Source organism: Ranitomeya variabilis, chromosome 4 (assembly GCF_051348905.1).
Source record: "Ranitomeya variabilis isolate aRanVar5 chromosome 4, aRanVar5.hap1, whole genome shotgun sequence".
Classification (NCBI taxonomy): Eukaryota; Metazoa; Chordata; class Amphibia; order Anura; family Dendrobatidae; genus Ranitomeya; species Ranitomeya variabilis.
The window spans coordinates 382,607,058-382,626,388 of NC_135235.1; the positions used below are offsets into that span (position 1 = coordinate 382,607,058).

The following is a 19,331-nucleotide window of genomic DNA, read 5'->3' on the forward strand; positions in this document are numbered from 1 at the left end:
CGCTGCCCCCGTTGTGCGGCGGGGACAACGCTAGCGTCGGGGACCTCGGCCCGACGCACGGCGACGGGCCAAGCCCGACGCTAGTGTGAAAGAAGCCTAAAGTATCCCAGCATCCACACTATTAGAATGTGTCCGACCAGAGGTTCAAGTTAACAAAGCCGTATATATTAAATGTGCACGGTAGCCGCCATACATTCTGCTAACATTATAAAGCATAAAGATAGTTACAAAAATGAACCTCACCCATAGTGATCGTAGTGGGGATGTGGAAACTCCAGCCCCTACGCGCGTTTCGCGTAGGCTTCTTTGACTGGCTAAAGCTGCATACTGGTCGGTATGTCAATCAGTGACCCCCTCACACGGAGGGCTCGCGTATAACACGGCCGAGTGCTCTTATGTTTTATCGGATAGCAATCAGTCCATTGTTATACTATGGAGAAGTGCAGATCTGCTATTTTTTCCTCAGCTCCAGAATCTATGGATGCTTGTCTGCGGAACATCCAAGAGCAGTTCGATATCAGCAGACTCAGGAGAAGATGGAGAAATTCACGTCTCTTAAAGCGGCAACTTTAGGTCTTCAAACTCCCCTGATGAGTCCGTATGGACGAAACGCGTCGGGAGACGCTACATAAGAGAGAGGCTGGCTCACCCTTGAGAGACAAACGTTACTCTCTTCATCTTTTGGGTGAGATCTATCTGATATATGGATATGTTGCATTTCATATATATCTGCACATACAGGACCTGTAGGTAATATGGTCTTGTGCAGGAATACATTGACCTCACTATTTTGACTCAAAGGGACGCTCGTGGCATATGCTCATGAGGTAGCATGATCCTAAACTTATACAACTATAGTGATACATTTTTAGGTCATGATTTGCTTGTAAAAGCCTCTTGTTTTTTGCTGCTATTCACCATTGACAGTGCCATAGACATGATATATGCCTGGAGGGTATTCTATGTAGGCTCCTAAAACAGGGATTGATATATATACCCTGAGCTAATAAGCATTGTGGTTGTTTTTTATGCATGTTTTCATGTGAGGTATCTTGATTTCATATGAGGGCACGTGGAATTAATTGTACCATTTGATCATTTCATGTAGCCAGTATCACGACCTCTATATACACGTATAATATTTATACAATATCTATACAACATTAAGGGACAGTGCATTACCATATTTTGGAGCTGTATATACCAAATGGGTATTGTTTATGATAATAAATCCCTAGCCAGGGATTAGGGCCACTGATACATTGTGACCCCCAATCACTGTCAATTTTATTGTTTCAATTGTTTTTTCCCTTTTTCTGTTTGGTTCGGTTGCACTAGCACAAGGGTGTTTATCCTATTGTCCTTTGTCTAATTACATGTATGTACCATTTTATATAGACCAATTAAAGGTTAAGTTTTATCCAATCGCTAACATTAATTATTCCTATTGGATTAGTACCCAGCTTTATATACGAGTTATAGTTCTCCCAATGGGATCTCAAAGCAGCACTCCAGTGTTATTTTTCAGTGCTGGAGTGGTGCTTTAAATATAAGCCATGTGCCCCCATTCTTATACTCACCCTCCAGCATCTTCATATAGTACTTTACAGACACCACACTGGTCATGCAGCTCCATCTTCTACCCGCAGCTTCCAACATAATAACATACTATTACATATAATAACAACACATATAATAGTATGTTTATGTTATTAAATATTTTACCACCTTTTTTGCTTCAAATATTTTTTTCCCTATTTTCCACCTCTAAAACCTGGGTGCGTCTTATAGTCCGGTGCATCTTATAGTCCGAAAAATACGTTACTACGTGGGCTGTGTTATATACTGCGTCACTGTGCTATATACTATGTGGGCTGTGCAATATACTACGTGGCTGTGTTATATACTACGTGGGCTGTGTTATATACTGCGTGGGCTGCGCTATATACTACGTGGGCTGTGTTATATACTACGTGGCTGTGCTATATACTACGTGGCTGTGCTATATACTACGTGGCTGTGCTATATACTACGTGGCTGTGCTATATACTATGTGGGCTGTGCAATATACTACGTGGCTGTGTTATATACTACGTGGGCTGTGTTATATACTGCATGGGCTGCGCTATATACTACGTGGGCTGTGTTATATACTACGTGGCTGGGCTATATACTACGTGGCTGGGCTTTACACTACGTGGGCTGTGCTATATACTACGAGGGCTGTGCTATATACTACATGCCTATGCTATATACTACGTGGGCTGTGTAATATACTGTGTGGGCTGTGCTATATACTACGTGTGCTGTGTTATATACTATGTGGGCTGTGCTATATACTACGTGGCTGTGCTATATACTACGTGCCTGTGCTATATACTACGTGCCTGTGCCATTTACTACGTGCCTGTGCCATTTACTACGTGGGCTGTACTATTTACTACGTGGGCTGTGTTATATGCTACGTGCGCTGCAGCTGGCCCTGGCTTCACTAACTGCTCGCGGCCAGCCGGGCGCGACCAATCAGCAACAGACGCAGTCTGGCCGCGAATTGACTCGGGATTTGAACCAAGCTTTGCTAATTAGTCGCGCCCGGCCAGCCAAATCCTGTGTATTCATTGCATTACTCTGAAATCTTCATAAATAAACTACATACATATTCTAGAATACCAGATGCGTTAGAATCGGGCCACCATCTAGTCTAATATATAATTGCCTAGAATACTACTTCCTGCAATTTGTGCCAACTTCCGTGGCTTTGTCCGGAGCTATGTCCGGAGATAATGTCCGGAGCTAATGTCCGGAGCTAATGTCCGTAGCTAATGTCCGGAGATAAGTGACGTCACCAGTGTCCTACACCCAGGCAGAGCACAGTGGCCCCAGGCAGAACATGGGGCCCCAGGCAGAGCACAGGGGCCCCAGGCAGCATATGGGGCCCCAGGCAGAGCACAGGGGCCCCAGGCAGCATATGGGGCCCCAGGCAGCATATGGGGCCCCAGGCAGAGCACAGTGGCCCCAGGCAGAGCACACACCAAATCGGAGGCCGAGGGGCCCCGCCAACCAAATCGGAGGCCGAGGGTCCCCGTCCACCAAAACGGAGGCCGAGGGTCCCCGCCCACCAAATCGGAGGCCGAGGGTCCCCGCCCACCAAATCGGAGGCCGAGGGTCCCCGCCCACCAAATCGGAGGCCGAGGGTCCCCGCCAACCAAATCGGAGGCCGAGGAGCCCCGCCCACCAAAAGTAACTGCGGCCCCAAAAGTAAGTGCGCCCCCGGGTGCAAAAGTAAGTGCGCCCCCGGGTGCAAAAGTAAGTGCGCCCCCGGGTGCAAAAGTAAGTGCGCCCCCGGGTGCAAAAGTAAGTGCGCCCCCGGGTGCAAAAGTAAGTGCGCCCCCGGGTGCAAAAGTAAGTGCGCCCCCGGGTGCAAAAGTAAGTGCGCCCCCGGGTGCAAAAGTAAGTGCGCCCCCGGGTGCAAAAGTAAGTGCGCCCCCGGGTGCAAAAGTAAGTGCGCCCCCGGTGCAAAAGTAAGCGCGCCCCCGGCCCCGGGTGCAAAAGTAAGCGCGCCCCCCAGTCCCGTGTGTGAAAAGTGCTGCTGTAAAGCTGGTAGCGCTGTTCAAGCACCATGTATTTCCTTCAGGAAATGCCCATCTAATATATAATTGCCTAGAATACTACTTCCTGCAATTTGTGCCAACTTCCGTGGCTTTGTCCGGAGCTAATGTCCGGAGCTAATGTCCGGAGATAATGTCCGGAGATAATGTCCGGAGCTAATGTCCGGAGATAAGTGACGTCACCAGTGTCCTACACCCAGGCAGAGCACAGGGGCCCCAGGCAGCATATGGGGCCCCAGGCAGAGCACAGTGGCCCCAGGCAGCATATGGGGCCCCAGGCAGAGCACAGTGGTCCCAGGCAGAGCACAGGGGCCCCAGGCAGCCTATGGGGCCCCAGGCAGAGCACAGGGGCCCCAGGCAGAGCACAGGGGCCCCAGGCAGCATATGGGGCCCCAGGCAGAGCACAGGGGCCCCAGGCAGCATATGGGGCCCCAGGCAGAGCACAGGGGCCCCAGGCAGAGCACAGGGGCCCCAGGCAGAGCACAGGGGCCCCAGGCAGAGCATATGGGGCCCCAGGCAGAGCACAGGGGCCCCAGGCAGAGCACAGGGGCCCCAGGCAGCATATGGGGCCCCAGGCAGAGCACAGTGGCCCCAGGCAGCATATGGGGCCCCAGGCAGAGCACAGGGGCCCCAGGCAGCATATGGGGCCCCAGGCAGAGCACAGTGGTCCCAGGCAGAGCACAGGGGCCCCAGGCAGCTTATGGGGCCCCAGGCAGAGCACAGTGGCCCCAGGCAGAACATGGGGCCCCAGGCAGAGCACAGTGGCCCCAGGTAGAGCACAGGGGCCCCAGGCAGCATATGGGGCCCCAGGCAGAGCACAGGGGCCCCAGGCAGCATATGGGGCCCCAGGCAGAGCACAGTGGTCCCAGGCAGAGCACAGGGGCCCCAGGCAGCATATGGGGCCCCAGGCAGAGCACAGTGGTCCCAGGCAGAGCACAGGGGCCCCAGGCAGCCTATGGGGCCCCAGGCAGAGCACAGTGGCCCCAGGCAGAACATGGGGCCCCAGGCAGAGCACAGGGGCCCCAGGCAGAGCACAGGGGCCCCAGGCAGAGCACAGGGGCCCCAGGCAGCATATGGGGCCCCAGGCAGAGCACAGTGGTCCCAGGTAGAGCACAGGGGCCCCAGGCAGCCTATGGGGCCCCAGGCAGAGCACAGGGGCCCCAGGCAGCATATGGGGCCCCAGGCAGAGCACAGCGATATTTTGGACCACTGTGCGGTGTTTCAGACCCCCTGTGTGATGTCTGGGGCCCTGTTCTTAAGTATATTAAAGATTAAAGTAACGTATATTAAAGTATATTATAGATCAAATTTGACACGTTTATGAGCACCATTGAGTGATATACTCAAGATTGACATAATTTTTCAACATTTTATGGTTTCAAACTGTAAACACTCAGAGTTTTTTTTACTTCAACCAGAAAACCTTAACGGTTCATAAAAAACTTGACTGTTCAGGATATGATAAAAGTCATAGTATTCTGAATCTTTAACTTATAAAGATACCTTTACATGGGGTGATTATTGGTTCCAGAGAGGCTTTCGGCCGATAATCGTACACATGGCTGGTGACAGGACAATACAATATAAACGTTCAAAGGTAAACACTGATAACATTAAAATCTAATATATAATTGCCTAGAATACTACTTCCGGCAATTTGTGCCAACTTCCGTGGCTTTGTCCGGAGATAATGTCCGGAGATAAGTGACGTCACCAGCGTCCTACACCCGCTCAGGGTGGACAAAGATATATGCCTTCGTGGTGCGCGGCACTTTTCTGATTGGTTGCCGCCTGCCGCGAGCGACCAATCAGAAATGTGCTGTACTGTCAAGAATTGTCAAGAGCTGGTGAGTGCAGCCATTTTTTGTTCTTTCTTACTATTATTTATTAATTGTATTATTCTTACATTTGAATAAATAAAGTATATATGGATTCTAGACTCCCGATTCTTTAGAATCGGGCTGCCATCTAGTCTTTTATAAAGATCTAAATAGATAGATGATATATAGATAGATAGAAAGTGAGCTATATAATTGAAGCACGCGTGTAGCTTACTGTACATGTATTTAGCTAAGAATTAAATAATTTTAAGAAAAATATGGCGTGGGGTCCTCCTTAATTATCTTAACCAGCTGAGGGAAAGCGGACAGCTGGGGGCTGATGTTTATAGTCTGAGAAGGGGGTAATAAAAATGAAGCTTCTCAGACTATTAATAACAGCTCACAGCCGTCTGCGTAGCCTTTACTGGTTAACAATGGTTGACTTCCCCCCTTAAAAATAAAAATGATGTAGGGTCCACCTATTTTTAATAACCAGTAAAGGTTTTCCCTTAGCTGGTTAAGATAATTAAGGGGGATCCCACGCCATTTTTTTAATTTTATTTAATTATTAGCTAAATACATGTACAGTAAGCTATACATGCACTGCACTGATTAGATATCTCAGTGACATCTTTCTAGCTATTCTATCTATTCTGACTGTTCACACTGTGATTTTACTGTACTTGGCTGACGAAATTTCGAGTTTTCTAGAAGATGGGTGGGTATAAATTCTACAGCACATGCATAAATAGCGTAGAAACACTGTGTAGCTGGCTTACTGAAGCAAGAAAATGAAATTTTACCCCCAGACTACCCCTATATCCCCTGGTGGATAACATTTTTGGAGGTAACAGAATCCCATTAATTAAAAAAGTAGGGAAATTAAATGCAAAATTCTATGTATCAGTAACAAAATCTGTATTGTCCAAAATGCAAAAGGACTAAAGAGGATCATGGTCTGCAGAAATCCAGCCACGGCAAAGTAGGATGGGAACAGCAGAATAAAGAAGACAAGACATTTTGAAATACTAACAAACTCGTTCTTTATTGCTGCATTTTCAAATATAGGACAGCCCTAAATGCAAAGGTGAAGAAGAATGATTGCATCCACCTAACTATCCTAACAACAACAAAAAGAGAGTATATTGAATAGTTGGCTGACCAAGGAAGCTCCTTAACCTCCTCACGACATGCACCATACATGTACAGCACAAGTCAAAATCGGTTGTATGGAGCCGGCTCACGAGGTGAACCCACACTGTACTCGGCAGGTGATGCTGTGTGTTACAGCCAAGAACTGCCTCTAACAATGGCATAGGGGAGTGTCATTCCATGCGAACATCGGCGTGCCCATGACGTGATAGTGGCACGTTGATGGATTCTTATGACAGCTGGAGGTCTGTGGAAGACCTCCGTGCTTGTCATTAAGGCTGCTTTCACACATCAGGTTTTTTGCATCAGACACAATCCGGCGAATGTTGGAAAAACCGGATCCGGCGCAGATTGTGAAAAACTGATGAGACGGATCCGGTTTTTTTGACAGATCCGGCTAGCATATCTAGATTATTGGATAAAAAAAATTTTGGAGCATGCTCATCAGTTTAAAAAAAACGGAATCCGGTGCCGGAATCCGTCATTTTCCAGATCCGGCACCTTCCGGCTCCCATTCTCTCGCCGGAGACAAAAAACGTTGCTATGGATCTTTTTTCAATAAACCAGAAATGGCAGATTTGCTGGATCTGGCGAAAACCGGACAAAACGCAAGGTCATCCGACGCAATCCGGCACTAATACAAGTCAAGGCAACATTCGCCGGATCAGTTTTTTTGAAAATTAGATGGATTGAGCCTGACGCCGAAAATGTGTGAAAGTAGCCTAAGGAGCTCCTTCAAAACCCAGCATGGGCCAGGCTTCAAAGCAGATTGTAATTTCTGCTGTAGGCATCTTCAAGTCCCCTAAGGGATCTAAGAAGAGCAGTGAAAAGTAAAAAAAAAAATAAAAAAAAAAAAATATATGAAACTCCCTCCAAAAAGTTCAAATCACTCCTGTTTTCCCCATTAAAAATAAAGATAAAATAAAGGAAAAATACACATGTGGTATTCGCCATCCGTGCTATCAAAATATAAAAATATTTAACACCTGATCGGTAAACACCATAAACAAAAAATTCAGTAACGCTAAAATTAAGGTTTTTTTGTTACTGCAATGCCTCAAAAAGTGCTCTAACAAGCGATAAAAACATGTCTAACCCACACTGGTATTAATAAAAACATCTTGTTGTCTCGCCCTGCAAAAAAATAAACTGTCACACAGTTCCATTGATCGAAAAATGAAAACTTTACAGGACTTGGAAAATGGTGATAGCACCCCAAAAAATTTTTGGGAAAAACTTTTGATATTTGTATCACTACTAAATAAAAAAAAAAAATGGACTTTGGTATCACCGTAATTGTATTCATGAGCAGAATCATACTGCCGGGTCAGTTTTACCACAAAATGTATACCAACAAAGAAATTCTTAAAAAAACTATTTTCCAGTACACTATGTAGTAAAATGAATGGTGTCACTCAAAAATGGGAAGAAGGGGAGGAACAAAGGAAAAAGCAAAAACAGAAATTGGCTGCATCGTTAAGGGTTTAACTGTGGGAACAAATGTTTTTTAAGGAATTGAGAGAGCATTTATCGAAGCTGTGTGTTCTAAAGTTATAAACAACTTAATAACTTACTTATTGGAAAGTGTCCGTCCTCTGAGACAAGCACCGATTGGTAAAACAAGGAGCTTTATAATTATTATAATTAGGCACTAATTATGCTGTTACTTACTTCCTAGGGGCTTCTGGCTCAGGGACAGGGTTCTCTTCCTTCACTTCCATCTTTACTTCTACAGGGGCTGTCTCTTCTCTGGGACGAGGACCTCGACGTCTGGGGCCAGTAGAGGACCTAAGAAAGCATTTTAGCCATGCACAGTTTAATAATAGCAGTAGCACTACATAAATAGCAGAGAAAAATAACTTATTAGTGATACCTTTCTAAACTGTACTGTAATGAGCAAAAGTAACATGGGCACCTGAGCAAGACATGGGGCATGGCTGCTTGGGGTTGAGCCCCAAAGTCCAAAGCACTGTCAAATGTGAGGTGTTCAAAGGGTTTTTTCAGACATTAATGGGAGACAAAAAGGATCAATGCAATAAGGATACTTATTGCATTGATCCTTTCTTCTCCCATTAATGTTATTGTACCTTCAATGCAGGGTGTAGCACCCGGCTTAGTACTATACTAGCTGTTTCCAGCCAGCTAACGCTCGGCACGCTCATTGCTATCTAATTAACGCTGCTAGTGATTAACCTAAAGTAAATAATGACAACATTCAATAGCGCTCACGCAGGTGTAAATTAACTTAAAATGAAGTTAATAACAATAATAATCATTAAAAATCTGAATAATACTAATAATATATTTTATTCACAGAGTAAAATCAAAAACAAACTGGATTCAGGATTCAGTAAGATGTGCGTTTTTTATTCATTCCAGCATCTAAACAAATTTCATAACGAAACATAAATTGGTGGGGGGGCGGGATTGTGTGTGGTAATGTAGTGGGGGGCGGGATTATGTGTGGTAATGTAGTGGGGGGCGGGATTATGTGTGGTAATGTGGTGGGGGGCGGGATTATGTGTGGTAATGGGGTGGGGGGCGGGATTGTGTGTGGTAATGGGGTGGGGGGCGGGATTGTGTGTGGTAATGGTGTGGGGGGGCGGGATTGTGTGTGGTAATGGGGTGGGGGGCAGGATTGTGTGTGGTAATGGGGTGGGGGGGCGGGATTATGTGTGGTAATGGGGTGGGGGGGCGGGATTATGTGTGGTAATGGGGTGGGGGGGGCGGGATTGTGTGTGGTAATGGGGTGGGGTAATGTGGTGGGGGCGGGATTGTGTGTGGTAATGGGGTGGGGGGGGCGGAATTGTGTGTGGTAATGTGGTGGGGGGCGGGATTGTGCGTGGAAATGTGGTGGGGGGCGGGATTGTGCGTGGTAATGGGGTGGGGGGGCGGGATTGTGTGTGGTAATGGGGTGGGGGGCGGGATTGTGTGTGGTAATGGGGTGGGGGGCAGGATTGTGTGTGTGGTAATGGGGTGGGGGGGCGGGATTATGTGTGGTGATGTGGATTATGTATGGTGATGTGGTGGGGGGGCGGGATTATGTGTGGTAATGTGGAGGGGGGGCAGGATTATGTGTGGTAATGTGGAGGGGGGGCAGGATTATGTGTGGTGATGGGGCAGGATTATGTGTGGTAATGTGGAGGGGGGGCAGGATTATGTGTGGTGATGTGGTGGGGGGGCAGGATTATGTGTGGTAATGTGGAGGGGGGGCGGGATTATGTGTGATGATGTGGTGGGGGGCGGGATAGTGTGGTAATGCGGTGGGGGCGGGATTATGTGTGGTAATGCGGTGGGGGGGGCGGGATTATGTGTGGTGATGTGGGGGGGGCGGGATTGTGTGTGGTAATGTGGTGTGGATTGTGTGTGGTAATGGAGTGGGGGCGGGATTGTGTGTGGTAATGTGGTGGGGGGCGGGATTATCTGTGGTAATGTGGTGGGGGCGGGATTGTGTGTGGTAATGTTGTGGGGGGGCGGGATTATGTGTGGTAATGTGGTGGGGGGGCGGGATTATGTGGGTTAATGTGGTGGGGAGGCGGGATTATGTGTGGTGATGTGGTGGGATTGTGTGTAGTAATGTGGTGGGGGGATTGTGTGTGGTAATGGGGTGAGGGGGCGGGATTGTGTGTGGTAATGTGGTGGGGGGCGGGATTGTGTGTGGTAATGGGGTGGGGGGGCGGGATTGTGTGTGGTAATGGGGTGGGGGGGCGGGATTGTGTGTGGTAATGGGGTGGGGGGGCGGGATTGTGTGTGGTAATGGGGTGGGGGGGGCGGGATTGTGTGTGGTAATGGGGTGGGGGGCGGGATTGTGTGTGGTAATGTGGTGGGGGCGGGATTGTGTGTGGTAATGGGGTGAGGGGGCGGGATTGTGTGTGGTAATGTGGTGATGTGGTGTGGATTGTGTCTGGTAATGTGGTGGGGGGGCGGGATTGTGTGTGGTAATGTGGTGGGGGTGGGATTGTGTGTGGTAAAGGGGTGGGGGCGGAATTGTGTGTGGTAATGAGGTGGGGGGCAGGATTGTGTGTGGTAAAGAGGTGGGGGTGGAATTGTGTGTGGTAATGAGGTGGGGGGCGGGATTGTGTGTGGTAATGTGGTGGGGGGCGGGATTGTGTGTGGTAATGTGGTGGGGGGCAGGATTATGTGGGTTAATGTGGTGGGGGCGGGATTGTGTGTGGTAATATGGTGGGGGTGGGATTATGTGTGGTAATGTGTGGGGGGGCGGGATTGTGTGTGGTAATGTGGTGGGGGGCGGGATTGTGTGTGGTAATGTGGTGGGGGGCGGGATTGTGTGTGGTAATGGGGTGGGGGTGGGATTGTGTGTGATAATGGGGTGGGGGATTGTGTGTGGTAATGGGGTGGGGGGCGGGATTGTGTGTGGTAATGTGGTGGGGGTGGGATTGTGTGTGGCAATGTGGTGGGGGTGGGATTGTGTGTGGTAATGGGGTGGGGGGTGGGATTGTGTGTGGTAATGGGGTGGGGGATTGTGTGTGGTAATGGGGTGGGGGCGGGATTATGTGTGGTGATGTTGTGGGGTGCGGAGCTACTGTGCAGGGGGCGGGATTAGCGAGTAATCACGATGCCTCATATATATAGATTTGGTTATATATGCTTACGGCATTTTTGGTGCACCACAATCCCCAAGACTGATGCAAAGGTTTTTTTTACAAGACAACAGAAGCATAAACAGTGATGATTTGGCAAGAAAGCTTCTTAAAAAGGGTTATTTGCTCAACAAAAATAAAGTGTTAAAGTATAGCCTTGAATATAGTAACACCTATAGGAATCACACTTTAGCTACAAGGTCTGCTTATTTCCACGGTCACATACTAGGAACAATTTGGCACGTCCTGCGACATCTCATCTGCCATTTACATGGGTTACCTGCCCCCTCAGATGGCATATAGGTGCAATTGCCTACATCTCCTATGTTTTCACTGCGTATAATTAATGACCTGACAGGTATACAGACCAGTCTGACAAAAATGTCTAAATTAAAGCAGCATCTAGAGTGCTCATACACAGGATGAGTATCACATGAAACAGATAACATCAGTTAAACTGCCCCAATGTCAGTGGGACTAACTGATCATTAATGTGTACCGTGAAAACTCAACTTTCCCCCAATGACAGATGTCATCGGAAAGAAGCGCTGTGCTTGCTCTCTGTCAACATGCCTGATCCTTGATCCTTAGAGGACAAGCTGCTTCCAGATGAGTCTCTCCCATAAACTGAGGGTACTGTCACACAGTGCAATTTTGATCGCTACAACGGCACGATTCGTGACGTTCCAGCGATGCATTTACGATATCGCTGTGTCTGACACGCTACTGCGATCCGGATCCCCGCTGAGAATCGTACGTCGTAGCAGATCGTTTGAAACTTTCTTTCGTCGTCTAGTGTCCCGCTGTGGCGGCATGATTGCATTGTGTGACACAGGTTGTATACGATGTGCGCACAGTAACCAACGGCTTCTACATCGCAAATACGTCATGAAATTATCGCTCCAGCGCTGTGTATTGCAACGTGTGACCGCAGTATACGACGCTGGAGCGATACTTATACGACGCTGCAACGTCACGAATCGTGCCGTCGTAGCGATGAAAATGGCACTGTGTGACGGTACCCTGAGCGTGCAGGTGTATGTAGCAGGCCAAATGAGCATTGTGCAGCATATAGTTACCTACGGTGGATGGGCAGACCATCTAATTGTATGGTGATGTCAGGACTGTTAACTCAAGGGAGACGACGGGGAAAAGAAGGATCAGGAAAGTTGCATGTCAACATGCCTGATTATTTGTTTTCACAGAAGACAAACTACATATCGGCAGGAGTCTGGCAGCAAGAATACTCCCTGGGAAGGGTGGAATGAGACAGATACCAATGGTATACAACCAACTTCAGACTTCGCAGTGCTCTTAAATACTCATGCCCAGTTCCCTTCACGGCCCAGTTGTGCTGCAGAACTCTCCTTCCTATTTCGCCAACAGGAACAAATACATTTATGGGAAAATACAGGTGTGGTGGAAAGCTGCAGCTGGGGTCCTTTTTCTACACATTGCAGGCTACACTTCTGACTTTATCAGCTAGTACGTTTACACTACAGACACCTTTATCAAAATGGCACCATGGCACCCCCAATCTGACTGTACTCACTTGTGGCCGGTCCAAATCAATAAGTCATCATATAGATGACTATTTGTAATGACTAATATGAGTTTCACGTTTTGTATTGAAGAACTGAAATAAATTAACGTTTTGATGATATTCTAATTTTGTGAGAAGCACCTGTAGATTTGGATCAGACAATCCCTTTAACTCAATTAGCAAATTGTCAGAAGGCAAATAGATACCTTCCTTCTACCAATCAAAATAATTCTTTATCTCCTAAATCCTCACAATAGAAAAATGTTACAAATGTGCCTTAAAATGTAACTTACAGGGAGAATCAGTATAACTATAGGTAAATGAACAAATCTAAAAGAGACAAATAAGGACAACTATCTATTAATTAGCCCTATATATAGCAACTAGACATATGTTAAAGATCCATTTACATTAGTGAACAAATGCCAGTACTGATTGTTAATCACTTAAAAATGTTGTCCAGCCTTGGGGTAGAAGTCTGCAGTCACTCTGTGTAACTGCAGACGTGTGAATCCTCACAGAACGCGAGCAAAACGATACTCAGGTGCCATTGCTGGGAGTCATATGACCACAAGTATGCAATTTCCATATTTCTGGCCAGATTCCAGCTAGACTTTATTCAGCTTTGCTCAATTCTCTTGTATTAAGCAAGGCTGGACACGTCTCGTCGGCATGTGACAGCATGTATGCAAATCAGGCCATGTATGCATGTATGCAGACCAGGATGGGGATGAAGAGCCATGCAGACTAAGATAGGAATGAGGAGCCACGTATACCAGGATAGGGATGAGGAGCCATGCAGACCAGGATAGGGATGAGGAGGCCATGCATACCAGGATAGGGATGAGGGGGCCATACATACCGGGATAGGGATGAGGGGGCCATGTATACAAGGATAGGAATGTGGAGCCATAAATACCAGGATAGGGATGAAGAGCCATGCAGACAAGGATAGGGATGAGGAGTCATGCAGACAAGGATAGGGATGAGGAGCCACACAAGCCAACAATGGTGATGATGAGCCATGCAGACCAGGATAGGGATGAGGAGCTATGCATACCAGGATGAGGATGAAGAGCCATGCAGACCAGGACAGGGATGGGGAGCCATGCAGACTAAGATAGTGATGAGGAGTCATGCAGACCAGGATAGGGATGAAGAGCCAGGCATACAAGGATAGGGATGAAGAGCCATGCAAACAAGGATAGGGATGAAGGGATGAAGAGCCAGGCATACAAGGCTAGGGATGGGGAGCCAAGCATACCAGGATAGGGATGAGGAGCCATGCAGACCAGGACAGGGATGAGGAGGGTATGCATACCAGGATAGGGATGAGGCGGCCATGCATACCAGGATAGGGATGAGGAGTCATGCAGACCAAGATAGTGATGAGGGGACAATGCATACCCAGCTTATACTCGAGTCAATAAGTTTTCCCATTTTTTTGTGGTAAAATTAGGATTATACTCGGGTTGGCTTATAATCGAGTACACATGGTATATATATATACTAGATGGTGGCCCGATGCAAATGCATCGGGTATTGTAGAGTATGCATATCCACGTAGTATATTGCCCATTTACGTAGTATATTGCCCAGCCACGTAGTATATTGCCCAGCCACGTAGTATATTGCCCAGCCACGTAGTACACAGCAGAGTCACGTAGGATATTACCGAGGCACGTATGTCACAGGTCCAAAAAATAAAAAATAAACATACTCACCTAACGATCCGAGGGCCCCTTGTAGTGTATCATACTCACCATTCTTGTCGCTGCTCCTCTGCGTCCCGCCTCTCCTCTTCCTGGGATCCTGTGCAGATGGTAGTGCTCGGCTTCAGGAAAATGGCCGCGGGATGCCGCGCGTGCGCAGATCGAGATCGCAGCGGCCATTTTCCTGAAGCCGAGTTCCATTGCAAGTGCCAGGGCTGGTGGGAGCAGGACCTATGAAGACGTCGCGGTCACATGACCGTGACGTCACGGCAGGTCCTTGCCGCACACCAGCCCTGGGACGGGACCTCACCGCAAGCTGACGCTTGTAATGGAGCGGTCCGGGGAGCGTGGCGAGGAGCGAGAAAGGCGGCGGAGGGTTAGTATAGCAGGTTTTTTTTATTATTATTATTTTTAATATGCATATTTTTACTATTGATGCTGCATAAGCAGCATCAATAGTAAATAGTTGGGGGACACACAGGGTTAATAGCAGCGGTAACGGAGCCCGTTACACCGCGGGCCGTTACCGCTGCCATTAACCCTGTGTGAGGGAGATTACGGAGCGGGCGCCGGACAGTGAGTGCAGGGAAGTAGGGGAGGGACTAATCGGACTGTGGCCGTCGCTGATTGGTCGCGGCAGCCATGACAGGCAGCTGCCGAGACCAATCAGCGAACGAATAACGGTGACAGAAGGACAGAAAGACGGAAGTACCTCTTAGACAATATATATATATATATATATATATACATATATATATATATATATATATATATATATATATATATATATATTTTTTTTTTTTTAAATTATTATTTTTTTATATAAACACTGAGATGCCCCCCCAAAGGTCGTTTATTACCTTATAAAGTTAATAAAACTAAATTTCAGGAAAAAAAATAAATAAATAAGCCACTATCAATCCAAATAGCTGTTTTTTAGCCCTGCAACCATTCAAAAAAAAAAAAATATCTGCAAATATGAGGCCCCATGTATCTAAAAAAAATAAGCAAAAATCGGATTGATATTTCTTGTTTTAATGTTCTTTAACCCCTTCATGATCCAGCCTATTTTGACCTTAATGACCTGGCCATTTTTTGCAATTCTGACCAGTGTCCCTTTATGAGGTACTAACTCAGGAACGCGTCAACGGATTCTGAGATTGTTTTTTCGTGACATATTGGGCTTCATGTTAGTGGTAAATTTAGGTCGATAATTTTTGCGTTTATTAGCAATTTTCAAATTTTGAATTTTTATTCTGTTAAACCAGAGAGTTATGTGACACAAAATAGTTAATAAATAACATTTCTACTTTACATCAGCACAATTTTGGAAACAAAATTTTTTTTTGCTAGGAAGTTATAAGGGTTAAAATCTGATCGGCGATTTCTCATTTTTACAACAAAATTAACAAAACAATTTTTTTTAGGGACCACCTCACATTTGAAGTCAGTTTGAGGGGTCTATATGGCTGAAAATACCCAAAGTGACACCATTCTAAAAACTGCACTCCTCAAGGTGCTCAAAAGCACATTGAAGAAGTTTATTAACTCTTCAGGTTCTTCACAGCAGCAGAAGCAACATGGAAAGAAAAAAAATGAACATTTAACTTTTTAGTCACAAAAATGATATTTAGCAACTTTTTTTTTCCCCAAGGGTAAAAGGAGAAACTGGACCCCGAAAGTTATTGTACAATTAGTCCTGAGTACGCCGATACCCCATTTGTGGGGGAGAACCACTGTTTGGGCGCACGACAGGGCTCGGAAGGGATGGAGCGCCATTTGACTTTTTGAATGAAAAATTAGCGCCAATCGTTAGCGGACACCATGTTGCCTTTGGAGAGCCCCTGTGTGCCTAAACATTGGAGCTCCCCCACAAGTGACCCCATTTTGGAAACTAGACCCCACAAGGAACTTATCTAGATGCATAGTGAGCACTTTGAACCCCCAGGTGCTTCACAAATTGATCCGTAAAAAAGAAAAAAGTACTTTTTTTTTTTTTTCCCACAAAAAATTTCTTTTAGCCTTAATTTTTTCATTTTCACATGGGCAACAGGATAAAATGGATCCTAAAATTTGTTGGACAATTTCTCCTGAGTACACCGATACCTCACATGTGGGGGTAAACCACTGTTTGGGCACAAGGCAGGGCTCGGAAGGGAGGGAGCGCCATTTGACTTTTTGAATGAAAAATTAGCTCCAGTCGTTAGCGGACACCATGTCGCAATTGGAGAGCCCCTGTGTAACTAAACATTGGAGCTCCCCCACAAGTGACCCCATTTTGGAAACTAGACCTCCCAAGAAACTAATCTAGATGTGCGGTTAGCACTTTGAACCCCCAAGTGCTCCACAGAAGTTTATAACAGAGCCATGAAAATAAAAAATAATTATTCTTTCCTCAAAAATTATATTTTAGCCTGCAATTTTTTATTTTCACAAGGGTAACAGGAGAAATTGGACCCCAAATGTTGTTGTCCAGTTTGTCCCGAGTACGCTGATACTCTATATGTGGGGGGGAAACCACTGTTTGGGCACACGTCGGGGCTCGGAAGGGAAGTAGTGACGTTTTGGAATGCAGACTTTGATGGAATGGTCTGCGGGCGTCATGTTACGTTTGCAGAGCCCCTGATGTGCCTAAACAGTAGAAACCCCCCACAACTGACCCCCAAAGGAACTTATCTAGATGTGTGGTGAGCACTTTGAACTCCCAAGTGCTTCACAGAGGTTTATAACGCAGAGTCGTGAGAATAAAAAATATTTTTTTTTCCCCACAAAAATTTTTTATCCCCCATTTTTTTTATTTTCCCAATTGTAACAGGAGAAATTAGACTCCCAAAGAAGTTGTGCAATTTTTTTTTGTACGCTTATGCCCCATATGTTTGGGTAAACCACTGTTTGGGCGCACGTCAGGGCTCGAAAGTGAGGGAACACCATTTGACTTTTTGAACACAAGATTGGCTGGAATCAATGGTGGCGCCATGTCGCATTTGGAGACCCCTTATGTGCCTAAACAGTGGAAACCCCTCAATTCTAACTCCAACACTAACCCCAACACACCCCTAACCCCAAATCTAGTCATAACCCTAAACCCAACCCTAACCACAACCCTAACCCCAACACACCCCTAACCCTAACCACAAGCCTAACCCTAATCTTAACCCTATTTCCAACACTAACCTTAATTCCAACCCTAATTCCATCCCTAACCCTAAGGCTATGTGCCCACGTTGCGGATTCATGTGAGGATTTTTCTGCACCGTTTTTTAAAAATCCACAGGATTTCCATTATTTTTTGTGCGGATTTCACCTGCGGATTCCTATTGAGGTACAGGTGTAAAACGCTGCGCAATCCGCACAAAGAATTGACATGCTGCGGAAAATACAACTCAGCGTTTTCGTGCGGTATTTTCCGCACCTTGGGCACATCGGATTTGGTTCTCCATAGGTTTACATGGTACTGTAAACGTGATGGAAAACTACTACGAATCCGCAGTCAAATCCGCACCGTGTGCACATAGCCTAATTCTAACCCTAACTGCAACCCTAACCCTAATTGCAACCCTAACCCTAGTTCTAACCCTAACCCTAGTGGAAAAATATAAGTAAATATATTCTCCTTATTTCATTATTTTCCCTACCTATGGGGGTGATAAAGGGGGGGGGTTATTTTTTTTATTTTGATCACTGTGATAGAACCTGTGATCAAAATGTATCGGGAATGAATCTGCCGGCCAGCAGATCCGGCGGCTGCACTGCGAATGCGCCCGCCATTTTGGAAGATGGCGGCGCCCATGGAGAAGACGGACGGACACCAGGAGGGACACCGGAGCTCGGTAAGTATGGGGGGGGTGGGATCGAACCACCAGGGTGAGATCAGACCACGGGGGAGCGGACAGGAGGATGGAGGGGAGCGGAGGACAGGACAGAGGGGAGGAGATCGGTGGCGGTGGCAGATCGCGGTCTCCAGCCATGGTCGATGATATTGCAGCATCGGCTATGGCTGGATTGTAATATTTTCATTGGTGAAATATTACGATTTGCTCTGATTGAAAGTGAAACAGTCACTTTCAATAGCCAATCAGAGCGATCGTAGCCACGGGGGGCGAAGCCACCCCCGGGCTCAAGTACAGCTCCGCCTGTACATGCAGGGCGGGTGAAATTACAGTTAACCCTTTCACCCGACCCGCAGGAACGCGATCATTCTGTGACGCAGCATATGCGTCACAGGTCGGATTGGCACAGACTTTCATGACGCATACGCTGCGTCACAGGTCGGGAAGGGGTTAAAACGAACCTGTAATGTCAAAAAACTCTCTTTTTATTCCTCATCTTGCCAGGAGATGTGGTATGAGACAACAGTCAGACACAGCCATTACACAGTACACAGCTGAGGCACATTTATAAGATTATCTCAGCACAGGAGCATTTTATTTAACACACAAAATTGTGGTTCTTACTGTTATTCCAAGATCTACTGATTAAAATGTACTTTGTTAGTGGGAAAACTCAATTTAAAGCAAAAGGATGGTGGAACAACAGAAGCACCATGTACCTGTTCAGTTGTGGGCTATAACTCTTATCCCTGGGATCATCTTTATAACCAATCTCCTCTTCACTTATCAACTCATCTTCATCATCGTCGTCATCGTCATCTTCACTGAGAAGCAGAAGTCAGTAAGGGGAAGCAAGAAAGCAGATTATAGAAATGAAAGAAGCTGGAGACAGATGGTAAAATATGGAACATTGCAGTTGATAATGTCCAATACCTTTCTATATGAGGTGGTCTGTAAGTTTCATCAGTGGGATCATCTTTATATGGAGTCTCCTCCTCACTTATTAACACGTCTTCTTCATCACTGAAAAAGAGCACAAAAAAGCAAAGAAAAAGCAGAAGTCAA

The 19,331-nt window shown here is 46.5% G+C and overlaps 1 protein-coding gene across 4 annotated transcripts in view; it reads right to left on the minus strand.

The window, feature by feature from the left end:
• LOC143764831 (E3 ubiquitin-protein ligase ZFP91-like) overlaps positions 1–19,331 on the minus strand; it is a 95,506-nt gene that overhangs the window by 58,953 nt on the left and 17,222 nt on the right. For 2 of the 4 annotated variants that reach the window (XM_077250822.1, XM_077250824.1), the window contains exons 5-7: positions 19,200–19,289; positions 18,986–19,090; positions 8,252–8,368 (exon numbers count right to left, since the gene is read on the minus strand). In XM_077250822.1, coding sequence (XP_077106937.1) covers positions 8,252–8,368; positions 18,986–19,090; positions 19,200–19,289 — 312 coding nt within the window. Of the gene's footprint in view, positions 1–8,251; positions 8,369–18,985; positions 19,106–19,199; positions 19,290–19,331 lie in introns of all 4 variants that reach the window. The other 2 variants (XM_077250821.1, XM_077250823.1) reach the window with 1 other exon arrangement.